The following is a 19,097-nucleotide window of genomic DNA, read 5'->3' as shown; positions in this document are numbered from 1 at the left end:
AGTGTTAACGACTGCTGAGGGGCTAGTAGTTCACATAGTCCAGGTGCTGGCTAGGCCTCTGGGATTCCTAAAGCCCAGAGGTTAGGAATAAAGAGAGAATTTCAGGCCCAGTGCGACGGCGTAGTGGCTAAAGTCCTCGCTTTGCACACACTGGGATCCCATATGGGCACTGGTTCTAATCCCTGCGGGCCAGGTTCCCATCCAGCTCCCTGCTTGTGACCTGGGAAAGCAGTCGAGGATGGCCCAAAGCCTTGGGACCCTGCACCCTTGTGGGAAACCCAGAAGAGCTCCTGGCTCCCAGCTTCGGATCAGCACACTACTGGCCGCTGCGCTCACTTGGCGAGTGAACCACCAGACAGAAGATCTTCCTCTCTGTCTCTCCTCCTCTCTGTATATCTGCCTTTCCAATAAAAATAAATAAATCTTTAAGAAAAGAGAGAGAGAATTTCAAACACCAAAGGGCCAGTACAAAAGAATTCTGCAACAAGTTGGGCTTCTTTTAGCCTTTCCCACTACAGCATCTGGATGCCCAGAGTTTCAAGATCTGACCTTGCACCCTGCTGACACGGTCTATTCTTCCTGACCTGTGATAGCTGCAGAACAATGCTCTGGAACCATGAGGGGATGGGGCAATGGCACTGACACAGGGGGCTGAAAGCTATTGTGAAAATCTTGGGTATCAAGACCCCACCATAAGGTGCTGGCATCTAGTGCCACAGCCTACCTGAAATACAGTTATCTCTCTATCTCTGTGCCTCTTACTTTTGTCTGGTTGTTATGGAATGGTTATTTGTAGGAGAACTCTTTAGAAGTCAGGTTCTAGCAGGAACCAGACTTCCCTTGATTCAGAAGCAGGCTGCTGTTCAAGGCCAGAGGAGGAGCGGGTACTGGGGAAGTCCTCTGGCCAGATGGTGGCCCTGACACAACAGTGTGGTCCTCCATCATAGTGGTTGACTCTCACACCCTCAGAGTGTGGCCTGCCTCACACCCTCTTTGTATTCTCCCTTGGTGTACTTATCTTAAAGCAGTTCCAAGCTGCTCTAGAGCTCACACCTCTGCTTTTCAAATGAGTCACTTTCTAGTTAGGATTAAAGGCACTACTATAATGTCCACACTAAAGGGAGAACAGAACTACCATTCACATATGCACAAAGAATAAAAATGGTTATGGAATCCATTGTACTTCATTACCTAGAAACTCTAGGGTTTTCCCTGGCCAATAAGGTGCAGAGTGGACACACAGCAGTGTCTGCCGAGTACCACAGTGAAGCTGGGAGTCCCTCATGTCCCCAGTGGAGCTCCTGACACCTACCACAACTTCCGTCTGAATTCTCCCAAGAAGGCAGGTCATTGGCTAACACAGGCATGACCACCACCACCAAGAGGATGTCCATGTGCCCTGACTACTGTTTTCCAGACAGTCTGACTCTGCAGAGCCATTGGGTACTGAGGAGGAGAGATGTTCATGCACAGGGAACAGAAACTCCCTGAGAGAGAATTTAACGAACCCCACAGTGACCGGATCCCAACACTACCAGCTATAGCACAATCCAGCCACTGTCCCTCAAGCTTGCTCCTGGGTTCCATCTTGTTCAGCGTATGATAGCTCTGCCAGAATTACATTCCAACACCATCAACATACGAGCTCACAGACCCTGGAGAGGAGAGAGCTTATCCAGGTCACAAAGTCAGCCGGGGGTCACAGCATGATTGAAATCAAGTTCTGGAGGATTTTGCTGTCTGTTCCCTTCACACAACAGCTTGCACCAGGGCAGAGCCTGCCCGACCCCAAACACAGCTCCGAGTGCAGAACAGAGGATGTGTTTCCCCAGCTGCCTTCCTTTGAGCCCTTTTGCACACATGACTACATACTCCACGTTTCCATTTAGACATCTCATGGGTCCCGAAACTCAGCAGAGGATAAACCACACTTACCATGCGTCCTTGGAATATTTATTCTGAAGCACTTTCCGTTTCAATGAACAAAAAGCCAGTCACTCAGCTGAGTAAAGCAGAAGCTAAACCATCATCCTTGAGTCTTCTCTTACCCTCACTCCACATATCATCAAACATGTTGTCCCCTTCCAATCACTGCCCTGCCCTCCCCATTGCCACATCGTCCTCCATGCCACCATTCTCATTCAGGTCACCAACCTCAGCTAAGTCCTCAACCCCCACCCCCAGACTATGCCAGTGCATCCTGTACCAGCTCCCCAGCTGGCTTCTTGGCCACCTCTACCCTGTGCAAATGCTTTCAAAATACAAATGTGTGACAAATAGAAACTTCTCAGTGGTAAGCATCTTTGGATAAGGAAGGACTAGGTCCAACTTGCCTATAAGGTTCTTCCTTCAAGAAACCCTCTCTGACTTTCAGACTGAGTCAGAGTCCTGCTGTGTGGGGCAGGTTTCCATGTCTTTCACAACACCAAGGCTCACAAACTCCGCCAGCAGCGTCCTCATGGTGCACTTTTGAAATCTTGACACCTCACATGGGACCTGGCACTGGACTATTTGCAGAGGGAAGGAAGAACGGAGGCAAAGAAACAAAGAATGGAGGGAAGGAGATGAGTTGTAAGGGCAAAACCATGAAACTCTTGCCCATATTCTCCAAGGGTGCTGGCAGAGTTGGAACGGCTAACTGAAATTTATGACTTCAGTGAGGTCTCTCCCCTGAACCATAGAAGTTTGTTTTATATATACATATATTTAACTAGTGCCTGGGAGTCTAATATCATGCTTAGCTTGCTGCACATCAACTTCTTCTCATCCCTGAAAAGCCTGCTTCCCCCTTCTCATTAATGGCAACGCTGTGTTCTGACTGATATGCTCTCCTTGACTTGTGCTTCCCTCACCCAACACACACTCTCTGCCATCTATGCCAACTAAAGCTTCAACTGCGCCCCCAATCTGAGCAGCTCCACACCGCCCTGCACAGGAAACCAGGATCTCCTCACATCAGGACTGCTGCCAAGAGCTGCCTCCCTGAGTCTGTCCTTGCTTTCCTCTCTCACACCCCAAACACACAGTCTTGTCTCAACACAGCAGGCAAATTAAGTCTTCCAAATGCTTCAGATCTGGTACGCTTAGACTTGTCACCAGGAGCTTCCCAGCTTGTGTGAATGCCCTGTGGCTTAGATTCCCCCAGATACTGGCCTGAGAAAAGCATCTGAACTTCTAGATTATTGAGAGAAATGAGAGAGGCAAGGCAGCAGGAGGCATTCTTGAGTAACACCTGGAAAACAGGCTCAACCATGAAGGCAGCTATACGAATATGCTCAGACTCCTCCTTAAAGGGCAAGGAGCAGGGGTGCTCAGCTCTGATTTGCATCCACACTCTGGGTGGGTGAAGGCAATGGGTTCAAATCTGTGCCCTGTGTTACAGGGGATCTCTTATTTCCACACCCACCCCCAGCCCTCTAGGCACACCCATACCAGAACCTTTCATTTTGGTTCCTCCATGAGGATCCTGGAGGTACCTAATGGAAAGATGCCAGACAAATATCCCTTGGAAGCCTTCTAGGACAGAGAGTCAATGATTGGCTGATGCTTCTGATGGGCCTTGGGCCACCCTTCTTCAGGCATATTCTTAAAAGCCTTTAGAGAACCACATATGCATTTTACACAGCCCTTCATTCTATTTTAAACATTCACTTGCTATTTGAAAGGCAGAGTTCAAGAGAAGGAAGAGATACACGTACACAGATATCTTCCATTCATGGTTCACTCTCTAGAACGGATGTAAGATTGGGCCAGACCAAAGCCAGGAGCCAGGAACGTCATATGGATTTCCCACAGAATAGTAAGGGCTCAAGAGTTTAGGCCATCCCTCTGTTTTCTCAGGCACAGCAACAAGTTGCTGGACCGAACGTGGAGCAGCCAAGACTTGAACTGGCACTCATACAGTATGTTGGCGTCACTGGCTTTGGCTTAATCTACTGCATTACAAAGCCGGCTCCTCTCACTGATTTTTTTCCTCCCTAAGTGGGTCATACAAGTTTTAGCACCTACTGTCACTGCTTTATTTGTAGGGCATCCATTGGCCCACACTACCCCAAATCCCTGCCCACACTAACAGTGCCCTAGTCGTGGTTCCTTGTGGCAAATACGTGGCTGTGACAGCCAACCACAGGCGTCGCAGACACTCAGCTGTGGCTCTCTTGAGCACAGGGAGGAAACTTGAGGCCTCTCAGGTCCCCTGCCCTCCCTCATAGAGTGATTTCTAAATAAATGTGTACTTAAGTATGTCACAAGAGCTGCTCTCTCAAGCAATAATGTCAGGCACAGTCAAAGGGAGCTGGTGTTCTCTGGAGCCTGAGGGATCAACACTCGCTCATTTGCAAGTGAGAATGTGTCCCTCCCACTGGAAATGATTTTTTTAATGCATGAACTCCTTTCGTATAAAAATGAATTCAGAAGAGTGAATATTGAACAAAACAGTTTCCCAGTATGTACTTTCCCTACCATTCCCTCATTTCCAGTTCTACACAGGTAACCCTGCAAATGATGACAAATGAAAGAACTTCATATGCTTGACTCAGGGTAAAGCCACAATGAAAACCAGCTTCTGCAATTTCTAATTACAGAACTATCAACCACCCAGGTCCTCTCCAGCTGGGAAGATTAGCACGGATCTTCCACACCGACAGCTCTGACCTCCACAGCAGCAGAGGCTTGTCAAGACGCCAGAAGCAATTACCTGGCTGTTTGGAAAGGAGCAATGGGGTGGAGTTCCCCACCTCAAACCTTCCAGAGGCAGTGGCCGGTGGGCATCCACTCTCTGGAAGACAAGGCTCCCCTCAGCTATTACTGATGTGCTCCTGGAATGCAGGGTCTCTCCTTGGGCCCTGGGAGATGAGTCCCCCTCCCCGCCTCTCTTCCACACAGTTCTCTGGGTTTCCAATTCAGCCCCTGGCTGCACCATCCGTGCTGTTGTGAGGGTTTGCTCCATCTGGGTTACACTCCGTCACCAGCACCTTCTGCCCACACTGCTGCTGTGTTGGGTTCATGAACATCCTGGACCCGTGGTGCATTGTGCTCAGTTGCCATGGGGCCCCTCCACATACAGAACGGGTTAGTCACTACCTGCTCATACCCTAAAGGGCCTTGCCTCCCAGGCCCTGTAAGGACCAGTCCTCAGCAATACCAAGCCTTGGTCACACAGGCTTCTCCCTGGTCTCTAAGGCTTGCAAGGACAGGACATCCACTTCCTCACCCCTCTTGCAGTTTGGCCACCTCGTACGAGGGTGTGCTCCAGTGCTACTGCTTAAAGTCTTGTCTGAACAATTCAATTGAAATAGCTCTCCTTCCTATCACAGCCCTTCTCATTTCTCACAGCATTTAACCACTCCAGATTACTACATTACATGGAATTATACCACATTATACTATGTTAAGCTATATACCAAATTCCATTGCGCTACCCTGCCATCATCTTCAGTAGGACAGAGTCATGGTTTTGTGCTTTGCTCATCTTGATCTCCCAACTGCCTGCACAGTGACTGATGTGTGGCAAACTCTGCAGGAAATAGCAGGAAAATTAAGTAAATGAGAGACTGGCTTCCATGCACCCAGCAGACTCGTTGAAGATCCAAGACCTCAGAGATGTGAGAACTCAATCATCTCCATGAGGATCTCTCTCTCTCTCTCTCTCTCTCTCTCTCTCTCTCTCTCTCTCTCTTTCCCCCCGGGCAGCTAGTGCCTTGCTGCTTTTTAGGATCCACGTTCCTGAATGGCCTTCTAAAACAGGGAGCTGGTCAGGCTCAGTGGAGTCAGGCCAGGAGCTGGACTGTTGCAAAGCACACTGCTATCTCCATCCTGGGCAGGATTTAGTCTCTATGAGCCCCTGGCTACAGCCCCATCTTCTTTCTGGGAGTATCTTGGGACTCCCAAAGTAAGCCGGGGCGCCCTCCCAGGTCTCCCAAGTTCCTACACCATAAATTGCCCATTGTGACAGCCAAGCCACTGCTGCTGTTGAGCTTGCTGAAGAGCACTATGTGAGAACTGGCTTCTGCTCATTGGCATGTTCTGGCATTGACAAAAGTGTCCAGAACAGACATACGCCATACCTGTTTGTGAACGCAGGAACAAATAATTGTCTCTGGATCATCTTCCAACTCTAGCCCCACCGACCCTGGGGTTCCATAAGAAAGCCACGAGGCCCCACCACAAAGCCAACCTTCCCTTAACACTCCACTCTGGGGGCTGGCACAGTGTGGAGAAGATGTGGACAACACCCATTTTTTCCCTCCCAGGATTGAAGATGAGAGTAGAGGGTCATTGCATAAGCAAGTCTTTCACGTCTCCCCAAATGGAAGGAGATTTTGTCATCTCATGAATATGAAGAAGAGGGCATACCAAAGTGTGAGCACACGGAGTTCCTGTGTTCAATTTTCCAAATAGTGAAATATCTCCCAAGTGACTGTGTGTTTTAACTCTTATTTGATTCATTATTTTTCAATAGCTAGAAGCGCCTCTTACTCCCCAGCGAGCACTCTACAGTAGGGTCATTAAATCGATCTGGGATGAAACTTTGTCACTCATCTTATGCCTTCTTATAAATAGGAATGAGAAACATCGCTCTCTGTCTTTACATTGCCTTTCTCATCATCAAAAAAGCAAAAGGCAAGCATTAAAGCAGAGCACCTCAAAACTGCCTCTCCCTCTGAGGGAAACCAGTCTACTGACAACTACACTGATGTCTTCAAAGGAATGATTTCTTATTCTGTAGACTACAGAATGGGAGAACTTTCTTCTAGGATGTTCAAACTGATGTGAGAACTCTCTCCTACACTTTGCTTTTGAAATTTATAATCTATCAGTGAAGTTAAATAAAGAAAGTAAACTTTTTTTTCAAGTAATAATCGATACGAAACAGTTGAAAAGCAGATCTATTCTTTCAAAAGTCTTTCTTTCAGAGTTCAACACCACGGACTACATGTCTCAAAATGCTAGTGGTCTCAGCTGGGAGCTAGGCTGACTCCCTCAGCCCAAGCCGACCACTCTGCCCCGCCTGTTTCGCCGTGGCCTGTCTTCCCTACTTGGGTTCTTTGCCTATTCCCCTTGGACCTTCCTAACTTTCCCCATTGCCTTCTTCTTCACATATTCAAAACACCTGATGGATGCCTACACTATTCACTGTTCACTATTAACATAGTGAATGAGGGGTTGGCCATGTCCCAAGAGGAAGATATAAAGACAGGCTCCTGTTCTGGGCATTTCCCTTGCCCATCTGCTCTGACACCCTAAGCCAGTCAAGCTTTGCCAGATCCACAGAGGCACTGCTCCAAAGCAGCAAGTTGAATATGATTACTGCCAACGTAAGTCATCTGCAGCCCAAGGAAAGCCTCAGCCACCCCAGGCCCTGACGCTATTCCCAGCCTGACATTGAGGAGGAAGACAGGACTCCGAGTCAGGAGCACCTGGCTGGGCCTCCTGCTGCTCTGGTCTGAACTGCCTGAAAAGTAACTGATTCACCTAAAAGAGTACAGATCCTTACAGGGTTTGGCTGTTATTAAGTTTTTAACAGTTTTCTCATTCACCCATTAATGAGTACAACTTTCCTAGCAAGTGGACTTCCTTCTAAGCACTTCCAAATGTACTCCTTACTTTCCATTAAAGAAAAAAACCCCACAATTTCCACATTTACAGTACATATTTCTCTAATCTCTGATGGATAGATAAATATCTAATAGATAGATCTCTCTCTTTTTGACATTGTCTATTTATCCATCTGTTTGAAAGGAAGAACTACACAGAGAGAGAGAGAAGAAGGAAAAGGAGAAGAGACGAGGCAAGGTAAAGAGAGGAGAGGAGAGGAGAGGAGAGGAGAGGAGAGAAGGGAGGGGAGGGGAAGGGAGGGGAGGGGAGGGGAAGGGAGGGGAGGGGAGGGGAGGGGAGGGGAGGGGAGGGGAGGGGAGGGGAGGGGAGGGGAGGGGAGGAGAGGGGAAGGGAGAGAAGAGAAGAGGAGAGAAGGGGAGGGGAAGGGAGGGGAGGAGAGAGGAGAGGAGAGGAGTGCAGGCACACTAGAGCTGGAAAACACTGATATTTGGAATCAAGAGTTAAAACCAGTAACACTGTAAAGCTGAGTCATAGAAGGACTCACTTTATGATGTGCAAGCCCATTATACATTTTTAAATGAGAGTTAACTTTTCTGTTGTACCTCCATCACAGAAGGTTAAGTATTCCTACCTCTGGCAGACAGTGCTCTAATCAAACCCATAGACTGGATGTATTGGGCTAGGGGTCCAGCTAGTCCCAAGCCAGCATCTAACAGAAGTGCCATGAGGTAAAAGATGAGGCATTTCCCTCTGCATAGACAACACACCTTGTGAACGCCAAACCACAAAACACAGGAAGAGCATTACAGTGAGAGGAGAACCTGGGTAGGGCCTCTTAATTTCATGAATATGTTCAACAGGCTAAACTAAGAAATTAAGGAACCAGACCTGATCCAAGAATAATGTTATAAAGTCACCCTAATATTTGGGACAGGCAGTATCTTTCCAACAAGCTGAAACAAAGATTGGCAACCAAGAGCCTGGCCCTGAGGCTCAACTGGGCAGAGTGAAGCACGTGTCCGATTGAAGAGAGGGACAGGCAGCAAAGGACAGATCAGCTCACAGACTAAATGCTTAGCTAAGGAGTCAAACACATCCCAGACAGGTGCCAAATGCAAGAAACAGCAACTTTCTGGAAGACAGAAGAGGAAAAGTTTGAATAAATAACCTGCTCCCGGGCTATGCAGCAAACACAGCAGGGCATGCAGGGTAGTTATTGGCAATAAATCAAAGGGAACCCAAAAGACTATTAAGTGGGGATCTCTATAGAATGGGAAGGGGAGAGAAAGCAAACACTTCTCTGAAAGATGATTGATTCCATTTTCTTTGAAAGGAGAAATGCAACAATTCATTATAAATATACCACAGAAAATAAGCTACCAAGGAAATGGAGGGTGAAAAACACTTTTCTGTTCTGCCCAGTTTGGATGATGTAGCCACAAAGACCAAACGCAGCTACCACTCTTCTATGCACTGTGCCCCACAGTCAGTGCCTCTTACGTAATATTCACTGAAGGTTCATATTTGCTAACATTCAAGTTCAAAAATTAGGCAGAATTCCCAGAAAATAATTGCCTAGGATAGCAAAAAGATTCTGAATTATGAGAAACAGCCACATACATCATCACTCGACACCAATGCCATATGAAGTATAGGGGGCCAGTGTGGTAATAGCTATATGCCTATTCATTCAGCTTTATAATACCTTGTGTAAAATTAGCAAAGCAAATACCATTTAAATTCTATTACCAGAGCCCTATCTCCTCTAATTAATAATAACAAAAGATCTCCATGGCAAAGTGGCATTACGCCCCTGGAGGAACCAAATGTATGCATTGGATTTTCAGGCAACTCAGATGCAGGCAGCATATAATAGCCCCAGCAACATCAAAAGATGGCTCTATTAAGTTTTGGATGCTAGTGACACATATGACAACATTCCCACTGTCTTTCCAAATTGCTTCTGCCTCAACAATAGCACTGGCTATCTCACGATGACACTGGTGGGATTCCATGCCTCCTTTTCGAGCTAGAAACCACAAGCAATTGCTTTGCAGTAAAGAATTCTTCGTTGACAGCATGTGAGCAAATCTTTGGAACCAGAGACCTACTGCACCTAGGTAGTTCTGTCAATCTGTAAGTGTTTTATAATCCTTTCCCCATTTTGTAGTGGGTATAGTCTTAACACCATAGAACTATTCAAAACACGAGAAGAAGAAAATTTTAAAATCATGAGTATGTGGCAACATTTTTCATATACACAAGTGAGAACTATTCTGGCTTTCATATCCACAACAGTTAATATAAATATAAATGTACTACCATTAAGTAATTTCATACTTAAAAATTATTGTTGTAAAATACAAATATACATTTTGTATGAATTTCCTTCTTAGTACAGTATCTTAATAATTGCTATGAACATATCTGAATGACAAAGGAATTAGATTTCAAATAATCTTATTTTGTTTAGAAAACAATTACATAAATGAAAGATTATAATCTGGGTATACTGTCATGATTCGAAACAAAAGTTTCTAAAAACTACATTGCATTCCATTTTATTCCCAAATATCTTTACATTCCAGCGAATTCAATTTCAAAAGCATTATTCTTCACTACTGGGAGTAAATGTCACTTAAGGAACAACTGCTCTACGCATTTTTGCATCAAAGCCTGGTAACAGATTTGGCACTAAATGTGTTCAATGATCACATATGTTGAAGAACTGGTTAGAGGTGAAGCGGATGGTGTGTGGGGAAGGCAAGAGCCTGGAGCCCCCAAGCAGCCAATGCTATTGGCAGGGAATTCCCTCTCTTTCCAGAATGCAAGCTACTGACTTCCTTACTTCTTCGGCTGTGGACACATTCTGCTGCTTGGCTCCATCAATCACACTTGACCACTCTACTCTTGCAACCAGCTCCACATGTCTTTCCATAAGATGGGATGACGGCGGGAAGCCTGGAGGATCCAGCTCTCTGCAAAGCTACAACTTTGCAAAGAATACTTTTTCACCCAAAAATACTTAGTACCCCTCCCCTCCATCCTTGTCAAAATTCTCACCAAATAACAGTTTAAAAAGACAGGAAAATACCCTGTAGGTAAAACCAATAGCAACCAAATTAGATAAGAACAAGTAATCCTATTTAACAGAAGATAGCAGCCAGTTTATGCCTTGCTCAGGGTTGTTGGATAAAGAATAGTGAAGCCTCAATTCATATGAATTAAATATTCAAACAGCTAAGCCAGTAAGAATGTGTTGCTGCATTTTGTATTGGAATAAACTTCAGCAAAAACTGGTCCACGAGTTTTGCAGTATAAACGATTGACTGAAAGGAGAGTCATGTTCTGTTATTTCTAGGATCATGCACTTAACAGTTCTCTTACAAAGGACTGTAAAGCACAATAGAAATAATTATAAAATGCTGAGTCAAACCAAAGACCAAAAGCCATCAAGCTAAGGTTCTGTTCTGTTTTCAGTATTTTTCTCACTACACAGAAAGATGGTACCACACACAAAAAAGAAACACCCGCTTTAAGACGACTGAGCAATGATATCCACCACCCCATCGATTCTTCGAGAAATCATAGAGCTTTGTTTTCAAATCAATGGCAGAAACCACCTGTCAGACAAGGCTCATCCAAGCTTTGTCAATAAACAGCTCTCAAAATCGTGTGGCCAGGAATGCCGAGACACTATCTGAAGTGACTCCATTTATATTCAAGCCTCCAGATCCTGTGCTAGGTCTCTACCATAGACAGAAGCAGAGGCAATTTGTGCTTCTGGCCTGGAGAAAATGAAAACAAACCTCAAAGCAAGAATTGCATTTTCTCTGTTCACTTTGGGGTTTCCACTAAGACAAAATCTACGTGTTTCCAAAACTCGCCATTTTCCTCTCAAACACGGTGCTGTGGTCTCCTATCTTGGATCAGAAGCCAAATCCATTCATGCCAGCAACCCAGTTCCCCAAACAACGAGGTACCAGGAAGTGATAACTAACTCGGATGTTACCCTGCATGCAACGCCAGCCCTGGGAGAGGGAAAGACATGCCTTCCTCTGGGCTGTTCTGAACTGATGGCCTCTCTGCCCCAGCAACGCATGTGCGCGCGAACAGCCTTACCTGTGGTCTTGGCAATGTCAGCAGTGGTCACATTGTGGACATTGGCATTCACCTTGAAGGTCACTGCGGATCCCACAACACTGGAACGAGAGACCATTTAAAAATGAGTTCATAACAAAGTCCACACGCCATTTGTCTCTCTGAAAACTGCATGGAAAACATGGATGTGCTTAGGGAGCACATGTATGCAAGGCTTACAGAGGTGTGACCTCCACTGTATGTTCATATCCCTTGACACCAACTCCTTGCTTCATTCCTCAGTAATGCTATAGAAAGGCTTTGCCTTTGTAAAACACACACTGAAGAGTGATAGTTTTTTTTTTTATCATAAAAAAGCTCAACTCAACCTTAGTAACCCAAAAATAGCAAGTAGACATTCTTGCAAGAAAATAGGAAAGATTGTTATGGAAACAGATTTTAGCATTTGGTTCCCAAGGGAGCCAGAACAGAAGAAAAGAGACTAATATTTTTAAAATTCTCTTGATAGCAACTGTTTCAAGAACTACCAAAGTCATTAAAACTATTCAGGAAAAAAAATGCTGGCAGGGAATTGTTAGACGTGAATTATCAAAATGGTTTTAAGCTTTTTAAATACCAAGTTGAATGTGATATTCTCTGAAAAATACATCTTTCTCTCTCTTCTTTTTAAGTAATTCAATTCATCTGAATACCCATTGCTTTAGAAACTGGATATTTCATGCATAATAATCTTGGTCAGGAATTTAGGGTCATTTGTTAAGGGCAGATAAACCCCAGGGTCATAGACAGCAGTCATACACCAGCTCTTCATGGAACAAACCTCCTTCAATAACTCGTAAGGGTAAGAGCCACTGATGGAAAGAAATGGAGCTAGGACCAGGTGGGAGAAGGCAACAAGGAAGTCCTCTGATTCTCACAAGTGCCTGTATTGATCTCAGCTTTTAAACTCTGCCCAAATAGGTGCCATGCAACTTAGTCCCCCCACCACACACACACACACACACACACACACACACACTCCTGTCCAAAAGGCCAAATCAACCGTCTGCCCCAACTTTCCATCTCCCATCTCCCTCCCTCCTTTGCTATCCCATGTAGGCTGTCTTCAACACTTGCTCACAGAAGTAGCCCACTACACATAGCTCTGTCTTGTAGTTGTCAGACCTCAGCTTTTTCCCTTAAGTTTCACACACATTTCTACGTTCAGATACTGTCACTGTTTTGAACACCTCAATTTCTGTGTTTCTTCCAAGACAGCTAGCATGGTGCATAAGTGTCTCACATAAGTGTAACTTGTGATATTGTTGCAATTCAGCATGATGATCATTCTAATGTCATTTCCCCCCTTAAAGCTCTCAGTATCACTTAGAGCTCAACAAGCTCTGCCTTGGGTCAGCTCCTACTATGAAAAACAAACCAGATTCCAACTTTATGGATGCTGGGGCCAGAAATACCCAGATTAGATTCTGTTGAAATGCTGTCATGTCCACTTGACTTTCTCAGTTTAAGTTCATACCATTATAGGGCAGAGCTGCGCAATTCCCTACACCAACTCTCCTCCAAGTATAACATGGGGGGATCACCTCTGGAAACCACATCCACTGGCTGGCCACTAAGCAGAGCCTGTTCTCCCAGGCTCATGCTAAGTGTAAAGCCCTTGCCTGGCTCTCAGGCCCTTCCTTCTGAAGTTTCTTAGCATTGTCCTCACTGTAAGCTGTCTATGGAATGAGGTCAGTCTCCTAGTTCTGCCATGGAGCCAGTCAGTGGCTACTTCTGCCTTTGTGCCTTCCTTTGCGTCAACCTCTCTGCTGGTGATGTTCTCTCCTTTACACAGGAGTACAAAGACATCCTCCCTACCCCTTTGCCTTGCCTACAGTTTTATCTGTGATTTTGCTTTGTAGGTTCAGCTACCAGAAGTCATTCACAGTAAGAAAACACTACATTGAATATTCCAGAAGTAATTTTTAATGACTTTTAAATAACTTTACAAGTATAAGTAAAGTATATTGTTCTAATTGTTCTGTTTGATTAGTCATCACTGTCCATTTATTGCTTTGCCTGATTTATTAATTGAGTCCCATCATAGGTATGGCTGTTCAGAAGGACACACAGCCATACATACACATATATGTTCATATAGTACATATATGGTGCAGAATCATCCATGGTTTTGAGGCATCCACTGAGGGTCTTGGGATTTAGCACCCAGCAATGAGGGGAGATGGCTGATTTAAATTCTATTTACCTCTCAAAGTCCTGCTCAGAAATGGTTTCACCTTTCTCCCCAAACACATTCCCTGACTTTGGCCAATCCTTCTTTTGTTCAAAGTCTTCTAGCAAGTGTGGACGCTGTCTGAATATTTAGTGCTTAAATCTCACATGAATTATTTTACAATTTATTCTCAGTTTCGTGCATAAAGATCAACACTTTGAGAGCATCTATGTTTCCTGCTAAGGCCTTATCCTTACAGTAGATGGCCGATTTGTATTTGTGACTGATTCAGTAAAACATTAAGGATTGAAACTTCTAGATTAATGAAAAATCTTTATTAGCCAGAGAATACTCATCACCATCAAAACAGCACAGATCTTAGCAATAAGACTGGAGTACTATTGGGTTAGTTTCCATAAAATGTCAAGTGTGAACCACATTTGTAAAGTGCCCTGACAGAGGGGACTGGCATTTGGCAAGCCCAGTCTTTCTGCCTGGTGAGGAACACTTTCTTTAAAGACCATAAAGAGTTTCTTGGTGCCTGTAGAGTTCAACGACCTAGCACCCCTGCAATAATGAGGAGGAACAGGTTACAGTTTGTTGCCGCTAGCATACAACCTGCAGCAGAGGCAAGCGCAGCGCCTAGCCGAGTATCACTGCTTTCGTTGCCCTCATGATGAGAAAGCACCAGCAATGCTCTCTGAGCTGCCTCCTCTAGGTTTGCAGCCAGCAAATGCAGCTGTGAGTACCTGTCTCAGACTCAACCTCTCCGTGGGATGTCCTGAGTCCTGGGTGACTCACCTGACCTGAGCTCTAGAACTCAGCCCAAGAATCACCAAATCCAAAGATTCTCAAAGGCTTAGCACTCTGGCCCCGACTGCATACTCATCATGACTTGGGCCTGAACTTGCTTTTCCCCTAACACCCATACCCACCGCATGGCCTGGAGATGATATGAAAAGTCTTTTCACAGAAGGACCAACTGCAAGCCTCATTCTACGTTTCAGGTTTTGGAGTTCTTGTACTTTATAACTTCGGCAGGTCTCAGCTTACTCAGGTGTAAACAAGAACATGACCCACACAACATGGATGTGCTCTGGCCCCAGAGACTACAGGTTTCCCGTTACAAATCAATGTAAGACTCCATGGCTATCAAAAACACTGTTGAGTAGCACCTAAGAACAAGGAGGTAGCAGGAGTCCAGGAGGGCAGGGCGGTGTGCAGCCCAAGTCCAGACTGCCCTGCCAACATCGTCAAAGGCCACCAGTAGGCCCACACGAAACAGTACCCAGGACAGAGCCACAGGAAAACATGGGCTGCCCCACATAGGCCTTCTGGACAAAGCACTTCACACACACACACACACACACACACACACACACACACACACACTCACACACACACTCACATACACACACACAACAGGTACAGAAGGAATAGAGCCATTTTATGGATTGCTGTGTGCCATGGGGCCATAACAGGAAGTGGCAGAACCTAAGTACAATGAGAATGTACTTGACAAATACCTGCAGGAGCCCCTAAGAGGCCTCAGTGGTAAGAACCAGGCCAAGGTATCAAGAAGTGCTACAAAACACATAGCTGTGAGTTTAATCTTCTCTCCTCCCCAAGTTTTTTTTTATGATAACAAAATTTTTTTAATTGTAATTTATTTTATTTATTTTTTTAAATTGTATTGCATTATGTGACACAGTGTTATAGGCACTGGGATTCCCCCCCACCCCTCCCCGAACCCTCTCCCCATGGTGGATTTCTCCACCTTGTTGCATTACCATAGTTCAAATTCAGTTGACGTTCTTTCATTAGAAGTATTTACCAAGCATAAAGTCCAGCATCTTATTATCCTAGTGACTTCAACGATTTCTTGATGAGACCATCTCTGGTCTGAAGGTAAAGCCGGCAAAGTATTATCCCAATCAATTAAAAGCCCCAAGATAACATCAACAACAATTTACAACATTATGGCATTAATTGACATGGTATTGATTAACCAATATGTTAATAGGAAAATGCAGGTTCTCAACTGCATCCTGTGACTTTTTCATAGACATTCCAGTTTTGGTTTATATTCAACCGGATTCTATACACCTCAAAATGGCTATTACTGATTACTATTCAGCTGTCTCGTGTCTATTTTCATTTTAGTATTTAGCTGTTTATAGTGTTGAGGCATGATTTTGCTGAACTTGGTTGTTTCTCAGATGGTCTGAACTGGCTTATAACTCTAGCAAGACATGTGTCATCAGTTTAGGTACAGAACATTTTTTTTTTTAGGAGGGGTGTGCAGAGAAATCCCCAATACCCCAGTGAGGCATAACTAATCTTTGTGTCCCACCTAGTGAGGTATGAGTGAATCCCCGCTGACCATTTCCTGGCTGATTCTAAGCTTTCCTTGTTGTCTGTCCATTCTAGGTTTTTTGTTTGTGTATATATTTGTGCTGCTCCTGGAGAGAGGAAATTTTAAGCCTATTTGTATATTGCTATAAACGCTGGTGCTTGTCGCCATAGGTTTGGTGGAGTTGGATGGGGCAATAGTTCTGTCCAACCAGGGGCACTGTGGGCTGATCACTAAGACAAGAATGCAGATTGACCGGGGGGCGGGCAAAATCATCTCACGGCTGCCAGGAAAATACAATATTAGACAGATGTGAATGCTTTCTACAATACCAGAAAGTTCTATTTGGGGGGTTTTGACTTGCAGGGTTTTTCAGGCTGTATCAGGACAAACATTCTGGATTTATTCTCCCACCTAGGTAGACAGTGCAATACGGACTTTGCGGGAAAGAATTCTGGAAACCAACTGCAGCCTCCCGTTTAATACCCCGATAAACAGAGTGGTTGGAATGTACAGGCAATTGTCCCCTCCACTGGATGTAAGTTCTGCCGCTGCTAATATTGTCTGTTTCCTTAACATTGCTTCAGCCTTAAAGCCATCTCTCTTCTCATAGGCATGGCAGCATCTTTCAAATCTTAACCCTCACTCTTTCGGTGTTTCCCAGAGACTGGTAATCACGGGGCTTTGCAGGCATGGCCTGAAGCTGCTGAAGCTGCTGTTGAGGCCTGTCTTTTTGGTATCTGCCCTCCATACTTAGTTCCTGGTCATGGGTAGCCATTGTGAGCACACAGTAGGGAGGATCCTCCTTTCCAGGCAGTAAATAAGTAACAGAGCAATATGAAAGTGGCCAGCAGAAGAGCCTGGTTCCGTATCTGGTATTTGTGGATCTGAGCTTGTAAGTCTCTGCATGTGACTTTGTGAGCCCTTTGGCCTATTTCCTGCCTTTGACGTTCCAGGAAAAGCTGGCTGGCCAAGGAGTACGTGCACCCTATCACATCCCCCTTGGAAGGAAATTTCAAACACACTCGGTGTGTCAGTACTGGCTGGTATGCACCACCCACAGCAGAGGGCAGCACATGGGAGATGCTCTACTAACCGCCACAGGAAGAGGAAAGCTGGCAGAAGAAATACCGGAAACCTAACGTGTCTGAGCACAGAGACATGATGGGTCCTGTTGAAACACACACTGTATGCTACACTATCAGATCATGCCCTTACTCTGGGAGGTTATATGCTGATCTGCCTTTTCATCGGGAAAGAATTAAAGGCTAACTAAGAAGAATTCTCTCTGATATAAAACACAATGCCATAGCACTTTGCTATGACATCACTGGCTCAGCGAACCACACGGGTCACGGCCCACAGTGTGAAGTTGCACCTGGTGGGGGTTAGTGCCCCCACCAAGGGTACAGGTGAGGAAATCCTGCAGACAGCTCTGGCTCCAGCACACAGAGAGCACACCTGGCAGCCAGACAAAAGAAAGGCTGTACTCACTGTGTGACTTGAGTATCTGTGAGTTAAACCTGCAGACTGCCAGAGCTGGCTGAGAGAACCAGGTCGGCAGGGGCAGCCACACGCACAAACACTAGACATGCTCAGACTGCCTCTCCTGAGGCAGGGCAGGGCACAGAGAGGGTGCTAGGGCGCACCACACAGCGTCACCAGCACACGCACAGAGCATGGTCTGTGGGTCACAGGTCGTGGGCTGTGTGCTTGTCGTGCTCAGCTCACTCCTCCCCACTGGGGAGGACGACGGTGGCTGATGTGACCACAAAGCCCCAGCAAGAAGGACGTTCAACAGCCAAACAGCTGCAGCATCTTCCTACCTCTCCCTCTCTTCTCTCTCTTTTTCCCTCTTGGCTTTCAACATCTGAATACAAAGCGGTTTCTGAAGAGGGAGGCATCGTGCGTGAGAACGACAGGCCCACGCGTGAGGTCGTGCTCCATCCCCGCTCAGCGGCTGCAGCCCAGCACTCCAGAAACAGGCACAGCGACAGCTTGAAGAGCAATCAGGAGGCCCCTCTGGAATTCCAACGGAGTGACCTTCACAGCAGCCCGCAACTCTGGCGGAGGTCTCTCCTCCAAGGCATTCCCACACACGCTAATTAAGGCAAATGTAATCAGTCCAGAGAGTAAACAACCTCCAAGCATGAAAATCTCTGGCCCAAGGACAACGCTTCCAAGAGCCCCCAGGAGTCCCCCTTTGACAGCCTACTCAGGGACCCTCTGTTCTTCTTTGTGGAAAATCAGTGCTCTCTATGGAAAACTCCTGCAGCATAGCCTGGGCTTGTGGGGGTCTCCTACCCCATGGCTGTCTCCCCAGCACATTTCTCTGGAGGGAAGGAGAGCCTGGGTCTCATTCCCTGGCAAGTTGGCAAGGCAGGTAGCAAGCTGGTGGTCTCCCTGTGGTTCTCACATCTCCAAAGCAGCCACCTTGCTCACCTTTGAGATAAGCAAATGCAGTTTGGAGACGTATCCATGTCCCAGGGTTGGCTGAGCTGGGAACTCAAAGCCCTACCCATTCTGACTTTCTAGATCTCATGGGTTTCAATACCCACAGCTGTCTCGAGGACCAGATGTCTGAAGTCTTCTATCTTCCCAGGGCTCCCTATAAGGAGGCAGCAAATAGCACCTTACTGATCTTGTTCCCCTTCTACCACCAAAAAAAAAGGAAAACCTTTAGATGTCAAAAGAAAGACTGGAGTTATGGCCAAGAGGATTAAACCTCTGAACCACAATGCTCGCATCCCTGGTTCAAGTCCTGGCTGCTCTGCTTCCAATCCAGCTCCCGGCTAATGCACCTGGGAAAGCAGTGGAAGATGTCCAACTGTCTGGGTGCCTGCCACCCACAGAGGACTGGGATGTAGTTCTTGG

General features: G+C 45.9%; 1 protein-coding gene across 1 annotated transcript in view; it reads right to left on the bottom strand.

Moving 5' to 3' along the window:
* PTPRN2 (protein tyrosine phosphatase receptor type N2) overlaps nucleotides 1–19,097 on the bottom strand; it is a 914,532-nt gene that overhangs the window by 509,309 nt on the left and 386,126 nt on the right. Inside the window, exon 11 of the mRNA XM_040984210.1 lies at nucleotides 11,680–11,759. Coding sequence (XP_040840144.1) covers nucleotides 11,680–11,759 — 80 coding nt within the window. The remainder of the gene's footprint in view (nucleotides 1–11,679; nucleotides 11,760–19,097) is intronic.

Source organism: Ochotona curzoniae, unplaced genomic scaffold (assembly GCF_017591425.1).
Source record: "Ochotona curzoniae isolate NIBS_2020 unplaced genomic scaffold, NIBS_Ocur_1.0 contig_4105, whole genome shotgun sequence".
Classification (NCBI taxonomy): Eukaryota; Metazoa; Chordata; class Mammalia; order Lagomorpha; family Ochotonidae; genus Ochotona; species Ochotona curzoniae.
This window is presented reverse-complemented; position numbering and strand designations above follow the sequence as displayed.